Genomic DNA, 17,603 nt, shown 5'->3' on the forward strand with positions numbered 1-17,603 from the left:
TTAACCAATTTAATGGAGACTATGAAGCCAAAGATTCAAGAATGGAAGCGTACCTCGAAGTGGTAAAGGATTTATCTAAAAATTTCTCGAAATTTGAATTAATCCGCATACCTCGAGGAGAGAATACAACTGCGGACGCGCTTGCCGCATTGGCGTCAACGTCAGATCCTGAGTTGAAAAGAGTTATTCCAGTGGAATGTATTTCGGAGCGAAGCATTCAAGACAACAAAGAAACCCTCGTCGTTACAAGGTCTCGAGCAGCGGCACGCGACCGTGGCGAACCAGAGATCGAACCGCCACCCAACAAACGGAGGAAGTCAAGGGGATCAAATACATCTAACAAGGAACCCGTTGTCTTAGCTGAAGATGTGATTCCAGAAACAATATTAGAAACTGAACCGTTAATCGAGGAGGATGTTCTTGAACCAAACGAGCATCCCGAACCAGAGCCATGAATATTTCAAAAAGTTGACCAAATTCCGGCTAAAGACTGGGGGGCTGACTGGAGGGAGCCAATAAAGCACTACATCATGACAGGTGAGCTCCCAAAGAATAAATGGCAGGCCAGGAAAATGAAAGTCGTTAGCGCGAAATTTTGTCTGTCAAAGGATGCGTTATATAGACGAGGTGTCAGTGACCCTTACCTATTATGCATTTTTGGGCCCGAAGTCGAAATTGTCATGAGCGAAGTGCATGAAGGATTATGTGGGAGTCATTCATCAGGAAGAGCTATGGCTTTTAAAATTAAAATTAAGTTCGCCCAAAGATGCAAGCGCTGTCAACTCCATGCACCATTGATCCATCAACCGTCGGAATTATTCTCTTCCATTTCCGCCCCATACCCGTTTATGAGGTGGTCAATGGACATCATTGGACCATTACACAAATCAACTCGAGGTGTACAGTACCTTTTAGTCCTTACGGACTACTTTTCAAAATGGATTGAAGCTGAGGCGTATGTTAGTATCAAGGATTCGGCGGTAAAGACCTTTATTTGGAAAAACATTATATGTCGACATGGAGTTCCATACGAAATAGTCACTGATAATGGACCACAATTCATTTCACACGAGTTTGATGCCTTTTGTGCGGACTGGAGAATCAAAGTTAGTTATTCTACTCCACGATATCCGCAAGGAAACGGTCAAGCTGAAGCCGCAAACAAGACAATATTAAGCAATCTCAAGAAACGCTTAAGTCATCTAAAGGGAGGATGGTATGAAGAACTCCAACCCGTCCTTTGGGCCTATCGTACAACCCCTCGGCGGCCTACTGGAGAAACTCCATTTTCTCTGGTTTACGGCATGAAGGCGGTAGTACCAGCTGAACTCAATGTGCCCGGACTTCGTCGAACATAAGCACCGTTAAATGAGGAAGGAAATTCAGCAATGCTTAACGATTCACTAGATACCATAAATGAAAGGCGTGATCAAGCTCTAATTCGGATTCAGAATTACCAACAGGCAGCAGCCCGGTATTACAACTCTAAGGTTAAAAGTAGGCCGTTCTTCGTGGGAGATTATGTATTAAGGCGCGTCTTTGACAATAAAAAAGAAGAAGGCGCCGGCAAACTCGGTATTAATTGGGAAGGACCTTACATTATTACCGAAGTGGTTCGGAACGGTGTTTATAGGTTGAAAGACTTAGAAGACAATCCAGTCAAGCGACCTTGGAATGTGATCAACCTGAAGAAGTTTTATGTTTAGAACTACATACATTGTTTATGTACATGAACTACGGTGTGGCTTGATCCCGAGATGGGTACGTAGGCAGCTCGAAAACGAGTTCAGCTATTAATAAAAATTTGTTTTATTTCTTTATTAAAGGAAAAAGGTTCGATTTTCCGAACAAGTGAAGCAAATAAAGGTTCGAACTATGCGAACATACAAGAGATGGGAAATAAAGCGTTATTTAAAAAACGGAATGTCCCTTATCGTACATTTCGGACTACGAAAACCTTGTTGACGAGCAGAACACTTCAACTCCTTGACCAGCAAGATCGAGGATTGGCATCATGCAGTCCGGAATTCGAGCAAAGTCAGAGATTCCAAGCTCAATCCACTCTCCGGGGTGAGATTCAAGGATGTGAAGATTTCTTGACACCGTAGTAAGCCGGCGTTGCATCCGGTTAATCCTCTTCCGGAGTCTCCTCTTTTCCGACATAAGCTTCTGGTGTTGAAGCTCGAGTGCCTCTATGAACGCCGTCGCTGTTCCTTGGTCTCTGATTGAGAGATCCCTGATCAAAGCACATGGGGCTCGGATCTGAGATCTCAAGAAGCCGCGAAGTGGAGGAGGCTGCCTGTTTGGCTCATTTGGAACATCTTCGCTCATCATTCTGATTCTGGAGAAGTCGGGCATAGATTCTGAACAGCGAAGATTGAACTCCATACCTACCAAAATGAAAAGAATGGTGAGAAGTAAAGGGAAATTAAGACTATAATTTATAGGAACGTCATATCCCTAACAAACTGCGGATTCTATCCAAGGAATGGAGTGATTCACGGAGAGATTTATGCCCTCGAACAGATCCTACATTAAAAGGCGCATCTCCGAGAGTATTTGAAAAGAAAGGAAAGTCGCAAATATTTCCATAAATAAAAAGGGGCCGAAGCCCATTACGAGTTTAAAAAAAAAAGAAGTGAAGAAGTTAAAGAACATTTATGGGAGAGGCTCAGGAACAGGCTCCTTCATCGCCGGTTTAGTCTTCGAAGTGGACGCCTTGTTCTTGGCATCCACTTCGGAACGATCCCGAACGCGTTTCCGACAGTTGCTGGCCTCCTCCTCCAAATCGTCTTCCTCTTCACTGTCAGATGGAACGGCGCAGACAGGGGCGTTCACGGGACCCGGGACTCCTTTAGCGCGGAGATACATCCGAAGCATCTTCGGGATCTCAGCGATGGAGTCGAAGTTCCGCCACTCCCATTGAAAGGGATCACTCTCCAAGGCCCGTATCTTCCTCTCCACCCGAGCAATGCGAGTCTCGAGTGTTTGCCTTTTAAGGCCCAGCCGTTGCCTCTCTTCACATAAGCGACGGTGCTTGTCGACAACCTAGCATAAAGATGAATGAATAAGATGAAACAAAAAGTTTTTAAGTCAAAAACTTTAAATATTTACCTTGTCGATAAAGTCGCAAGCCTCTTTCTTCTCCTTTGAAGGAAAGTGAAAGACGGCGTGAGGGAAGAGAACGCCGGCCGGATCAAAGCCGTCGCCAGACAAGAAGAGTGGGCTGCCGGGATCGATGGGGGCAACTGTTTCGTTTTCCATTCTCGAAATATTTCTCAAGTAAGATTCTAAAATCGTGTTTAAATAAAGCCTGGAGGTAGGTAAGCCTTTATTTATAATGATTTAGGGTTTGTCTTGGAACCATAAATCCATTAATGGTAGCGTGTCCGAATGGTTTAAACCATTTTTGGAAAATCGAGAAAAGGCAGTTATTGCATTAAAAGACGAGCCGTTTTCCTTAAGAAGGGAAAGAGCAACCGTCGCATTAACTACAAAAGTTTCTAAGGCCCAAGCCCAATAAATTTATCGAGTTGACTAAACCCGAAGTGGGGAACTCGCTTTAAGCCGAGCTCAGCTCTCGCATTCTAAAGAGAAAGGTCTGATCAGCCTAAAAATCTCGAAAGCATAACCACAAGGCCACAAAAGGTTAAAAGCGGACTTTGCAAACCCGCATATAAATTTTAACCAAACCCCCTTGGGTCGTAACCTAAAAAGGTTTAAAAGCCTCTTCAGGCAAATATCTTGTTCAAAAGAAATTATAAAGCCTCCTTAGGCCAAAAACAAGTTCGAAATTGAGTTTAAACTAAATGGGACAGTCCCCAGTTTGAAGTGGACACAGCCACTACGGATTGACCTCCACCTCGGATCCCGGCTCAGCTTGATCAGATGAAGCTCCCTGACCACCCTCCGCGGTGCAACCAACCTCCGGAGTGACCTCCGGTGCCATAGGAGCTACGGGCGGGACAACGTCTTCCGTCTCACTTGAGCCTAGAAATAATAAATCTAGTCAATCAAAGGTATAAGGTAAGAAAAGGTAAGCGTTAGGAGCCAAGCGTTACCTGCCCAGTCTAAACCCGATTCGCTTATAGGAGGTGATTCAGTAAAGAATTCCTCGAAGTCAAGCGGGTTGAAGGTCGAAGTGGGAAGAGCTGCCAAGCGACTCCGTTTTTCAGAAAGATTAGTTGACAGCTCGGTCCTTTCTTGCTCCTCGGAGAAATCTGCTTCATGGATTTGATCCAGCAGAATCAGGTTGCTTTCATGCTCCTTGATGTCTGACTCCAAGTCTGACTTAGCCTTCTCGGTTTGCATGAAGCGAATGGCCCCTTGGATCAATTCCATCCCGCGTCCCTTAACCTCCTTTCTGGCCTTCGAAGCCGACCTTGCTAACTCGGAATTACGCAACTTGGCTAACGCTTTATACTTCGCGTCGAGCTCGATAAGTTGGTTGTTCAGGGTATCGGCGGTTGATTCGGATTCATGAAGTCTACCCTGAACACCAGAAAGTTCGTCCTGGAGTTTGTAATTCCGGTCGTAGTAGTCTTGCAGCTCCCCCTTTACCTGCGCCAGCTCGGATGTTAAACTGTCAACCTTGTCCTCCAGATCGTGCTTGGAGCCAGCGGAAGAATTGAGTTCAGCCTCAAGAGCTGAGAATTTCTTCTTCCACATGTCAATCTCCTTCTCCCGTCCAATGACCAACCCTTCGTAATGTTCGATCATATCGTTAAGTTCGTTATGAGCCTGGCATTATAAACTCGGGATGGCGAGTCAGTTTGAAGAATGGCGATACATAAAAAAAAAAAACAACAAAAAAAAAAGAAGAAAGGAACTAACCCGAGATGAATGATAAGCGTGAAGCAAATAGCGTTCACGAATCGCAGGGCGTCATTTGTTGAAGTCTGGCAAGATCGAACCCGATCGGGTCTTGAAGCATCGGAAGACGCTGCCTTCTTTCTCCATAGCTGCGAAGAAGGAAGGGTTGTAAAAATTGGAATTTTAATAGAGACAAAAAGTTTAAAGTGTGTGTAGATCGCCAAACCTGAAAGCGATTTGACTTGAGGGACAAGAGCAGGCTTCAACCTCGAGGAAGCATCTCGAGATTCAGAATCTCCCCTTTTAGGGGATGCACTCCGAGCAGTCTTTTCGCTGACGGGATGGGAAGAAGAAGACATGTCAACAGGTTGGGGAGGACCCATTGGTTCAGTAGGAGGGGATGATCGAGGTGAACGGTCAGTCCGGGCCCTTGATTTCTCCCTTCGCGGAGACGAGTCATCACGGGACGACTTATCCCTCTTCTTACGAACCAGATTCTTAAGTGGTTCGTTGCTGAGGTCGTCTCGGGAAGGGCGAGGAGAGTCACGACGAGGAGACCGCTCTCTCCGAGGAGAACGTTCGTCGCGGCGCTCGTGGCGAGGTGTCAACCTATAAGCAGCAACGGACCTGGCTCCCTCGGAGCTGTTGTCATCAACCAGCAGGGTCCTGCTGTAATCTTTTTTGTCGATGGCGGCCGCAAGGAACGCCTTGTTTTCATCACAAGCCTCTGCTATCGGCTTGGAGAGTTTCTTACGCTGGGCAGCGAGGGCCCGAGCTGACATTCCCTGAGTTGAGGGAGGAGGCGGAAGACGATGAAGTAGATTGGGAGGACTCATCCTGAGTTTTCGGTTGGCCTCGCCAAATCGGTCGAGGGTGAAAGAATTCCAGAGGGTTTCCCCTTCAAGGATTGTTTTGAAGAACTTGACAAATTCTTCGGTCGGAAGAGTTGAAGCGATGAGAGCTGCGAAATGAAACAACGAATTTGGTCAGTAAAGAAATAATAATGAACAGGAAAGGAATATACGACCTAGTCTCTACCAGGTTTCGTAGACCACTTCGATGGGAGTACATCGGAAAGATTCCCAATCGAAGCAGGAGTTTTCTTAATCAAAAACCAAGGATGATGCCAGTTTTCATCCTTGTTCGGGAGGTGCGAAATAACGTTTCTATTGGCATTTGGATATGCCGAGAAGTATCCTGTTTTCTTTGAAGAACTCCTCACACTTAGAAGTTCATTCAGCTCGGGGACTCCAATGACGTAGCCGGCCTCCGCCGCAACGGTTATAATCCCGAGGATAGTTCGGAGGAGATTGGGGGTTAATTGAGGTAAGGCGATCTCGAGAGCCGCCAAGAATCGAACTAGGGCTTCGGGAAGGGGGAAGGTCAGTCTGCAGCCCTTGAAGTAAATTTCGTAAACACAAAAGTAGCCGACACGGTGGTTCTCCGGGGATTCCGTAGGGTCGGCTATTTGCGCCTCCGCTATGATTTCAGGAGGAATTTGACAGAGCCCCTTTAATCGCTCAAGGGACTGAAGAGTACAGATGGATTTGTAATGAGGACCGGCAATATCGTTAGGACGAGTGCATTCATCATTACTAGAGCGCCTCTCGTCGTAAGAAGGAGATTCAGGTCTCTCGGAATCAGAAGTCATCGGAGAAAAATGAAAAATTCAAGATCCGGCGAAGAGAGTTTTCGTGAGGAAAGGTAGAGAGAGGTTTTTGATTAAAGCGCAAAAGTAAAAGAAGAGAGTAATGGTGAAAAGAAGTTACCTCAAGCTAATGATGAAACCGCCTCGGAAGTTGTGTGGGAAGTGGGAAGGTTCTTTCCCGTTTTAATAGTAATTAATTAATACACGGTCATAATGATGACAGATGTCAATCGGGTAAAAATGGCTAGTGCCGAAATTAAGGGAGTGATGAGATTTTCGGCGGGAAATCAGGAAGATTCTCGGGCGCAATCTTTGGTCATTTAAAGCATTTAAAGTCCTCCGAATTGGAATGACACTTCGAAGGACTTGGGGGGCTAATTGTTGGTGTCGGATCCCGCACCAGAAGTCCGGGACCAACCAAAGATTGCCACGTAGTCAAGGTAATGGCCCATAAAAGGCAAAACCCGTTGAGCCCATGAGCCGAAGGAACGGTCGAAGTGGTTATCACCACTTCGAGAATCCGAAGTGACTGCACTGTGGTACGAGTTCGGTGTAGAAGACACGGGTAAGTCAGTTCGAGGAGACTTGGGCCGAAAAGGCGAGGCCCAAGAAGATCAGAGTCAACTCAAATTCAAACGTTGAGCATTAAAGTCGAAGAATCAAAACGGACGCATTTAAGAAGGAATAATTGTACTTAATTACTCATTTTAATGTCGTTTCTCTATGTATAAATAAAAGGCCAATGATCATGTAAAAGGGGATCGGCCTCTCGAGAAAGAAAGAATATAGCAATTTTCGTAGCAATTCATAAGCTTTTTACATATTCATTTTTTGCCCCTCAAGAATAATCTTTCCTACTTAATAGAATACTTGAGTGTGTGAATCCGACATCCACAATGTCTTGGGCCTCAAGCCTTTAATCTTCATAGTCTTCTTTCAAACTTACACCAACATTCACTCCCTTAAGTTTGAAATCACCTTCTGTCACATCTTGAATCCCTACAAGCTCTCTCATTTTCTTGTATTTAATCCGTCCAAGAGCCTTGGTTAAGATATCAGCCTTTTGTTCTTCTCCCGGCACATGTTCCACATCGACTAACTCATTTTCTACACATTCACGTATAAAGTGATATCTCTTGTGTATGTGCTTACTTCTTCCATGGAATACCGGGTTCTTGGCCAAGGCAATTGCGGACTTATTGTTAATTCGAAGCATTACCTTCTCACACCTTTCTCCGGTTACTTCTTCCAAAAGATCTTGAAGCCAAATGGCTTGTTTGGCAGCCTCAGTAGCGGCCATAAACTCAGCCTCACACGACGACAATGCCACTGTGTCTTGTTTCTTAGTACACCAAGTAATTGGGCAATCTCCAAGGTAGAATATGTGCCCTGTTGTACTCTTACCATCATCCTCATCTACATTGTGACTACTGTCACTATAACCTACCAGACCTTGTTTAGTTCCCCGAGTAAATGAGAGACCATAGTTCAGAGTGCCTTTTAAGTACCTAAGTACTTGTTTCAAGGCAACTTTATGGGATTCTTTTGGATCTTATAGATATCTACTTAACACACCAACACTGAAAGAGAGGTCAGGTCTTGTATGAAGTAAATACCTGAGACATCCAATGATCCTTCTAAACTCTTTCTTATCCACACTCTTCTCTTCCTCTGCTTTTGACAACTTCAAGCCAGCATTCATTGGTATGTGAACTGCATTACATTCACTCATTTTTACTTCCTCTAGTATTTTCTCTGCATACCTTCCCTGTTTCATAGTAATGCCCTTTTCATGCTGAACTACCTCTATACCAAGATAATAGGTCAACAGGCCTAAATCACTCATCTCAAACGTTGCAGACATTCCTTTCTTGAATTCATAAATTTGTTCTGAGTTAGAGCCTGTAACTAGCAAATCATCAACATACACTGCCACAACTAGAAGACATTCATCCTTCCTTTTCCTGTATAAGGAGGGTTCTTTAGAGCATTTTACGAAGCCTAAACCTTGAAGGATCTGGTTTAGTTTATTATTCCATGCTCTTGGTGCTTGTCTAAGCATATAGAGTGCTTTGTTAAGTTTGTATACTTTATCTTTCTTTTCTTCTTCTATAAACCCTTCTGGTTGTGAGACAAACACAGTCTCCTTTAGCTCTCCATGCAAGAACGCTGTTTTTACGTCTAGATGATGTACTTCCCAGCCGTTTGATGCTGCTAAAGCAATTATGAACCTAATAGTCTCAATCCTTGCTACTGGAGCAAATACTTCATCAAAGTCAATCCCATGTTTTTGCACATACCCTTTAGCAACTAATCTTGCTTTATATTTGTTTATAGAACCATCTGAATTTTTCTTGATTTTAAACACCCACTTCAGTCCTATAGGTTTAGCTCCACTAGGAAGATCAACTAAGATCCATGTGTTATTTTTAGTAATTGATGAGATCTCATCTTTACAGGCTTCTCTCCATTCTACCATTTCTTTTGCTTCCTCATAATCCCATGGTTCTTCATCCAAAGCCAACAAGAGGCGTTCACTTTCAAGCTCAGCCAACAGTACATAATCGTTTAAGTACTTTGGTCTTGTAACTTGTCTTTGTGAGGTTCTTCTGGCAGGCGGTGATTGTATTTGCTCTGGGTTCTGTTCATGGATCTCAGTATCCTCTGTTTCTTCCTCACAAAACTCATCTCTTTCCCCTGTTTCCTCTGTTTCACTGTTTTCTTCATCAACAGTTTCAACTTCATTAGTCTCATTTGTGGTTTGAGTTTGAGTATTTTGGGCTTCTCTAAGACCATTATTTCCAAAAACTCCAACATTCACACTCAGTTTAAACGTTCCAAGTTCCTCTCCTGTATCTTTTCCCAGATGGCTCCATTTCCAGCCTTTTATTTCGTCAAAAATGACATCCCTACTCACTGTTATTCTCCGAGTAGTTGGATCCAGCATCCTATAAGCCTTTGTGCCTGGTTCCGTACCCAAGTGCACTAATGGTTTTGAACGATCATCAAGTTTTCTTAGGTGTTGAGCTTCTGTTTTTGCATATCCTGTGCAGCCAAATACGCGTAAGTGTTCCACATTTGGTTTTCTTCCCTTGAAAGCTTCATATGGTGTCTTTGCAATCAATGTTCTAGTTCCAACCCGATTTATCAAATACGTGGCATGTCTCACTGCCTCTCCCCATAAGTAGTTTGGCATATTCATATGCTTAAGAATGCTTCTTGTCATTTCTAAAAGAGTTCGATTACGTCTTTCTACGACTCCATTCTGCTGTGGGGTGTATGGTGCAGTAAGATGTCTCTGTATCCCAGCATTTTCACAGTAAGCTTGAAATTCTTGAGATATAAACTCACCGCCCCTATCTGTTCTAAATGTTTTAATAGTAGCACCAGTTTCTTGCTCAACTAATCTTCTGAACTTTTTAAATTTCTCAAATGCTTCACTTTTCTCTTTCAAGAGTATAGACCACATATATCGAGAATGATCATCAATCAATACGAAGACATATCTATTCCGGGCCAATGTTGATGGTGTAATGGGTCCACAAAGATCTCCATGCACAAGTTCTAACTTTGTTCCTGCTCTGTATGAAGTTGCCTGAGGAAATACTTTCCTAGATTGTTTCCCAAGTAGACATGAGACACATGTCTCCTTTTCTGTTTGAATAATTGGCAAACCTGTAATCAATTCTTTCTTTATCATTGTCTTCATTGTTTCTAATCCGATATGTCCTAATCTTGCATGCCATTTGGCTGACTCACTCAGTTCTTTTACTTGCAGGCATCTTTCAGACTCAGATTCCATGAAGACTTTGTAAAGTCTGTTCTTTGATCTTTTAGCTTTTACCAGAAGCTTTCCTTCTTTATCATGAACAGTAAGATAATCCTCTTTCATCCTAACATCACATCCTGATTCAGTTGCTTGACCCAAACTGATGATATTGCTTTTTAAATCCGGTATAAAGTATACATCTGCAAGTATTTTCTTGTCATTGTTCTTGCTAACAAACCAGACTGATCCTTTTCCCTTTATGTCTATCTTTGAGTCATCTCCAAATCTCACCTTTCCAGTGACTGTTTCATCAAGTTTTGAAAAGAATTCTCTGTTTCCTGACATATGGTTGCTTGCACCATTATCCAAATACCAAACATTCTTTCCATCTTCTTGAGTCTCAAAGTTTCTTGGCTTGAAATTCTTCTCATTTAAGTAGACCACCTCATGTACCATCAACTCCTCTGCCTCATGTGTTTCATCATCTTTGTTTTCTTGTGCTTCCTGAAGCTTAAGCAATCTATCCGGGCAATTAGAAGCAAACTGAGCCAGCTTGTCACATCTATAGCAAACTACTTTAGATTTGTCCCTTTCTTGCCTTCTGTTTTGTTGATTATTAAACCTACCTCGTCCTCTTCCTCCTTGAGGATATCGTCCTCCTCTGCCTCTTCCACCTCCATAGCTACCTTGGTATGACTGTGACTCATAATTTGCATACATGAGTTTTCCCTGATCAGCTGTTGGTTCTTCTTCTTCATCAAGAACTCTTTCTTCATAGGTTTTAAGTCTCCCTACTATGTCTTCAAAACCTGTTTTCTTGAGATCAAGAACTTGTTCAAGTGAGGCTACAATATGAATGTATTTCTTTCTTGGTACAGATCCAAGAAACTTCTTGACCAACTTTGTTTCATTAATTTTCTCTCCTAGGGCTGCAGCTTTGGTGGATATTTCTGAGAGTTTCCCTGCAAACTCATCAATACTCTCTGTTTCTTTCATCTTAAGACGATCAAAATCAGACATTAGAGTTTGAAGTCGAGCTTCTTTAACTCTATCTGCACCTAGATTTCTTGTTTTTATGGCATCCCATACTTGTTTTGCAGTTTTGTATTCTCCAACCTGCAAAATTAGTGATTCTGGTATTGATTGGAAGAGAAGAGCTTTTGCTAAGTCATTCAAGTCTCCATCAGTTGATCCGGGGTCGATGGCTTCCCATGCTTTGTTTACTCTAAGCATCGGTTTCATCCTCATAGTCCACACTGTATAATTCGTAGCAGTGAGCATCGGACATTGTATAGAGGAAGAATTGACCTCTTTAGGTTTCACAAGGACTATATCTCCCATGTTTTAGGTTTTGTACAAGAACACGTATTCTTGTATCACACACACGTTTGTAGTTCTGATTTCGTATCGTATACCTAAGTAGTATGATTCAATCACGCTCTGATACCAATTATTGAATCAAACACTATGATATAAGAACAAGACTATGTAATCTAAAGAACACTTTTCTTTATTGCTCAAGGAAAACTAACTCAAAAACCCTAAGCTTACACAATCTCTAAACTCTCTAAAAACTCATAGGGTTACCACACCTTGGTACCTCTATATATAGAGACTTTAAACCGACTTAAACACATTAGGATTAGGTCTTAAAATTATCTCTAGAATCTTCTTATGAAACCGACTTGTTTCATAATGTCTTGGGCCTCAAGCCTTTAATCTTCATAGTCTTCTTTCAAACTTACACCAACAAGATGGAATATCCAAACTCATTATATTCGATCTGCAGCATATGTGCTCTGACCCATGGTGTTTCAAGCCACCGTCATGGCTACAACTTGGAAGACTTGTGCATTGCAGGATAATAAGATGGGTCAAGTCCGCATACTTTTGCATTCATCTTAGTGTAGTGCAAGTGTACTTTAGTTATCATAAACACAAGAGGACTTTACTTGAATTTTTTGGGTCGACAAAAACTACCGCAATTGGAAAACCGAAACGACCCAAAATTAACAGAATATTTATCAACCGTTTGATTTTGTTATATTCCAAAACCACAATTAGAGCCTATACCAAAACTTTTAAATGTGGAATGTTCTGCTTAAAGACCATCTTATTATATAAAGTATGGTTTTCAAAGTTAATAACTCATAGGATCGTGACACGTGGCAAATCTATCGATCTCAGATTTTGACACGTGTAAAACAAAAGTTTCCTTTTATTTATTTTTAAAATAATATAAGGAAACTATACGTACATGACAAATTTATCAACGTGTAAAACCAAAAACAATTTATAAAGAAATTATACATATATATCTTATTTAAAAAAAAATTCTAAAAATTTAAAGAAGATAAATATAAGGAAACTAGATATATCTTTTGAAATAAAAATAATTTAAGAAAAAAAATTAAGGCAATTATACATATATATCTTATAAAAAAAATTAAAAGTAAAGAAAATAATTATAAGGAAACTATATGTATATTATTAAATAAAAATTAATATTAAAAAATTATTTACTTTTGGGAATGCAGAAACATCTTGAAGAAATGACTGTGAATTACAATCGCGGAACCCTTTCTAATCGCAGTGGTTAATTCTAATTTAAAGCTACTAATTCTAAAAGAAAAAGATTATTAAAAAAAGATTTATGAAATTATACAATCTTATAGTATAATATGATAAATAAAGAAATTTTATAATCAATTATTAATCATAGAAGAATAATAATTCTAAATACTCACCTCTATAGATAAACAAAAAGATAAATAGATAAATTAAGAATATATGGCGACAGGGACAAACTAAGAATTATGAACGGCGATGGATATAAAATAGAGTTGTTGTCGAAAAAGCTCGACCCAATGTTGGAGGAGAAAAAGAAGGTGGAGAAAAAAGAGCAGTTGGGGAAAGAGGGGAAGATGCGGTAACGGTGGTGTTGGTGTTGATGACGGTGGTTCAAGTTTGGTGGTGGTGGTGGTAAATATTGATGAAGGTGGTGGGTTGGAATTAACGAGATTTAGTATTGATGGTGATGATGATTGTGATAGTTGTGAGATTCAGTTGTGGTGGTGGTCTGGTGGGTCGGAGTAGTGAGACTCGGTGGTGATGCCCGACGAAGAAGAGAAATAGTGATATGGAAAAAGAAAAAAAATATGGTGGTGATGAAATCCAACGAGATGGAGAGAAAGAAAAAGAAAGAGGAGATCAAGCAAAAATAAGAGAAATCTAATGAGAGAAAAAGAGAGATTTGAGACTTCTCGCCGGCGAGAGGAAAGAAAAAAGAGACAACGAATAACTCATGAGTAATATGGGCCAAAAATTGACAAAAACCACATAGCAAATAGACATTATTTAGTTAATATTATTTTCTTAGTTTTTTTTTAGTCTTAGGTTATTTTTTTTTTTTTGGTAGAATAGTCTTAGGTTATTTAGTCCATATTCCCTAATTTCTTCTGAATTTTTCTTTTTGTTTTGAGGATTTCTCATATTATCAAGTAAAGTTACATGATGTGGTTATAGAGTGTCTCATATTGTCACAATTTTGTTTTCATCTTGCCCACATTGAAATTAGAAAGTGTTATACACTCCTCCGATGAATATAGATAATGTATTAAATTTCAATAATACACATAGGAGCATTTATTAAATATCATAATGTAACATATAATAAACAAAATTACAAATAATATTTATATTTCACGTTATTCATAATTAATCTATATTTAAAAAATAATTAAAATATTACCTTTTTAAAAATTAAATCATATTTTTATATAATTTTAGTTAAGCTTATAAAAATAAAAACTAAAAATGACAATTTCGAACGGTAACCCGTGCAACGCACGGGTCCATATCTAGTGAAAATATAAACTAGTGTTTAAGTAGTAAAACTTTGTTTTTAAATGTTTAATGAGCCAACCGAAAAAAGGTTTCAGAACCAACAACAAACAGTAAAGTAAAGAAACTGTGTCTTTCTTCATTACCTTCGCCACCGCCATCTCAAAGTCTTCCTGTGTCACCGGTCACGTGTACTCTCCTCTCTCGCAGCGCAAACATTCCCGCCTCCGTGCACACAGCCTGACCGTAATAACCAAAAACATAAGAGAGAGGCTAATTGTAGAGAGAACAAGATAGAAGCAGAGGAATAGAAACACTTTACTTTAAGCTCAGCACCTGAAGCACCATTCATCTTCTCTGCAATATTTTTCAGATCGATTCCACGCATCAAATTCATTTTCCTCGAGTGTATCTTCAAGATATCAAAACGTGACTGCACCACAATTAGAAACATACATTAGCCAAAACCGTCCTGCCTCACTTGGGTAGAATGAGCATGGAGATAAAGACAAGTTTTCAATGCAGCAAATGATAGTCTAAATCACAAGTCTTCATATCACCTAAAACAACAGAGCAAAGTTGCTACCTCATGGTTAAACTTACTTGTAATATCATTTTCTAAAAGCACAAGCATTACCTCTTCATTAAGATTATGAAATTCAATTGTTTTCTATCAATCCTTCGAGGCCTGAGAAGAGCTTGATCCAGAATATCAATACGATTTGTCGCCATCAAAACCTGCAATAGTCATTTAAGAATATATGAGTACGTCAGGAAATTCAGACTGTGATTACACAGACTCATCAGATTCAGCTTCATGGTTTTCCTCCTTTACCACCATAACTATTCTAACATTGTTCTCAGATAAGTACATCGATCATCGACTTGAAACCCCAAAAGTATAAAGAAAAGAAAATGCTTAACATTCAGCAGTGGAACACGTTGAAAAATGCACAAGTGTCTACATGAAAAACTAACACGTTGTGTACAAACCGGATGAAACCGACACCTTGAACCGGAATTAATTTATTTCTCTTATTTACTAGAAACGACGTCGTTAGTTTCTTCATCATCATCTCCCAAAATCAAAACAGAGTAATTTCTTCTCCTAACAAACTTCTCCATCCTTGGTTTCTTTGTCGTAATCAGTCTCCAACTACTACAGGTATGTTTCTTTTTTGAGTTCCCCTGACTGAAATCGAAGCTCACTTGAATTGGCTATAGACTATAGTAATTTTGTATAAGGTTCTTAGAGAAATCTTCTTGGTGCTATGTTCATGTTTGCTTACGATATCCTAAACCCTACAATTGTAATATTTCCTTCAGATTTCGAAACTGCAGTGGTTTCTGTCTTTATCAGCAAACCTGTGAAGGAGAAAGAAGATGTCATCAATGATGCCAGACTGGTCTCAGCTCCCTGTGGAGCTACTGTCTCTTATCTCCAAGAATCTGGAGGATTACGGTTTCGATGTTGTTCATGCTCGATCGGTTTGTCGTTCGTGGCGATCCTTATTTCCCTTTCCTTCCTGCCTGTTACGTCAAAGTTTTTCTCTTCCCTTGTTCACCGATTTCCCTCTCGAAAGCAAAGATTTGTGCACCCTCAAGAAGGTCCCTTTGTTCCTGTTTAGACTCCGAGCTCCTGATGCTGATGTTGCGTTACCATCCCAGTATTTTCTGGGAGGAATAGGCCGAGATGAGTCAGAGGATCATATGGAGCTTCCATCTCCTCTTCAATGCTCAGTGAAAGTGAAGATCCGAGGATCTGATCCAACCTTGATAAACATTCTCGACTATCAGATTATCCCTCTGGGATATCTGTATCGAATGATCGGTTGGGAAGAGCGGAGAAGATATTACAGAGGTGTGGCTTTCCTTCCGCTAAACAAGGAGGGAGAAGGACGGGAATTCGTTGTGCTCCTCAACTACAACAAAGTTTTGTTGGTGTTAAAAAGTGCCGAAATGAGGTGGAAGCGGCTTACAAATGTCCCAGATTATCAATGCATGGAGTTAGTCACTTTTAGAGGCAAATTTTATGCGGCTTTTTTAACCGGAAAAATTGTCGTTATCGATCCTCATTCACTGGAAGTGACTCCCCTGATGCCTTCACAGCCTCTGCGCTCAATCGATTATCTGATTCCATCTGGCAATGATGATCTTTTCCTGGTTGAGCATTTTAACCCAATTCCTGATGATGATGTACTGGATTTTAGTCGGTTCACATGTAGAGTGAGCAGGCTAGATGAGGAGACTGGTACATGGGTTGTGGTCAGTGATTTGGGAAACCGTGTTTTATTTATTGGGGGACACTTTGGAAATGTCTGTTGCTCGGCTAAGGAGCTTCCCGATGGCTGTGGTGTGAGTGGCAACTCCATTTTGTTCACCAATGAGCCAGGAAATGTAACTTTTGCCTACAAATATGGAGTACATACAGGGAGGGCGGAGGACGACCTCAATACTTGGAGATCCTCAACACAGAATCGTGTGACAATCCTCAGCACATCTCCCGTGTTGGCTCTCTGCGTTGAGTGCCAAGCTGAAAATCTTGCTTTGGATATCTGAGACGTAATGTTGGTTTTGTATATATTAGCTTTTGTGATCATTGATCTTACCCTTTGTTCTCAAGTCTGCATTTTGTGTGTCACGGCATGCTGAAAACTAGATCACTTGTACTTTAGTTTTAGTTTTTGTTTTTGTTCTTAATTAACTTTCACTCGCTATATTCTCAAGACCAGACAGCTATGTCTATGAAAATAGTTGTCTCATGAACTCCCAAAGCTATGTCTAGTTGTGTGACTTGTGTCCTTTGTATCATGTGGTCATGTAGTGTTGAAATCTAGTTACGTTGTGAGTAACTATTACGTGCTTTAACTCACAGCAATCATCCACCAATGGCTGATCTAGAAAGTTAAAAACCATGTGTATCAAGTATGTTCAGGCAAGCTAAGAGATAAACACGAGGAGTAGGAGTAGATCTATTTTAATTTCTGCACCATGCTTAATCGATATAGTTTCACTAGGAACCAAGTTTGTTCCGTTCAAACAAACCCAAGTATTCCCAATAGGGTTTCAGAGAAGAGATATGAAGCTCCATGAGATCATCGACTTGTAACTAGAAAATAAAAATAAGAAATCACATTAAAAAATATTTAGGACCATTTAACCAAGAGTAAGAAAAACTGCATAGTACAAACAATTATAAATTATTTTGCGTTGCAATTTGTAAAATAGTTTAATTTTAATTTTGTTGTAAACGTCTTAAAACTAATTTTAACTATTTTTTAATCTTTCATGCACTATTTTTTTTTAAATGAATGTAAAATTATATTCACTAAAAAACTGTTTTACAATGAATACAACTTTAGAACCAAATGTTCAAAAAAAGATAGAGAATTACAACATTGGATTTGGGAAACTAATGATTGTGAGTTTGGAACCAGAACCGCATTCCACCTTCGTAAGCACCTGTCAAAGCTATGGTGCTTAACCGATTACAAACACATTTATCGATCATTCTCGTAAGCTTATGGGCAG

At 40.4% G+C, this 17,603-nt stretch overlaps 1 protein-coding gene across 1 annotated transcript; it reads left to right on the plus strand.

The window, feature by feature from the left end:
- The first annotated feature begins 15,401 nt into the window (after window positions 1-15,401).
- On the plus strand, window positions 15,402-17,246 carry LOC9316692 (F-box/kelch-repeat protein At1g64840). The gene has a single exon (XM_002878742.2). The coding sequence runs from the start codon at window positions 15,456-15,458 to the stop codon at window positions 16,629-16,631; it is 1,176 nt and encodes a 391-aa protein (XP_002878788.1). The 5' UTR covers window positions 15,402-15,455; the 3' UTR covers window positions 16,632-17,246.
- Window positions 17,247-17,603: the final 357 nt, after the last annotated feature.

The sequence above is a fragment of the Arabidopsis lyrata genome, assembly GCF_000004255.2.
Source record: "Arabidopsis lyrata subsp. lyrata unplaced genomic scaffold ARALYscaffold_4, whole genome shotgun sequence".
Lineage (NCBI taxonomy): Eukaryota > Viridiplantae > Streptophyta > Magnoliopsida > Brassicales > Brassicaceae > Arabidopsis > Arabidopsis lyrata.

Coding starts and splice junctions, on each gene's coding strand:
- LOC9316692 (XM_002878742.2), top strand. CDS start 15,456: ATGTCATCAATGATGCCAGACTGGTCTCAGCTCCCTGTGGAGCTACTG.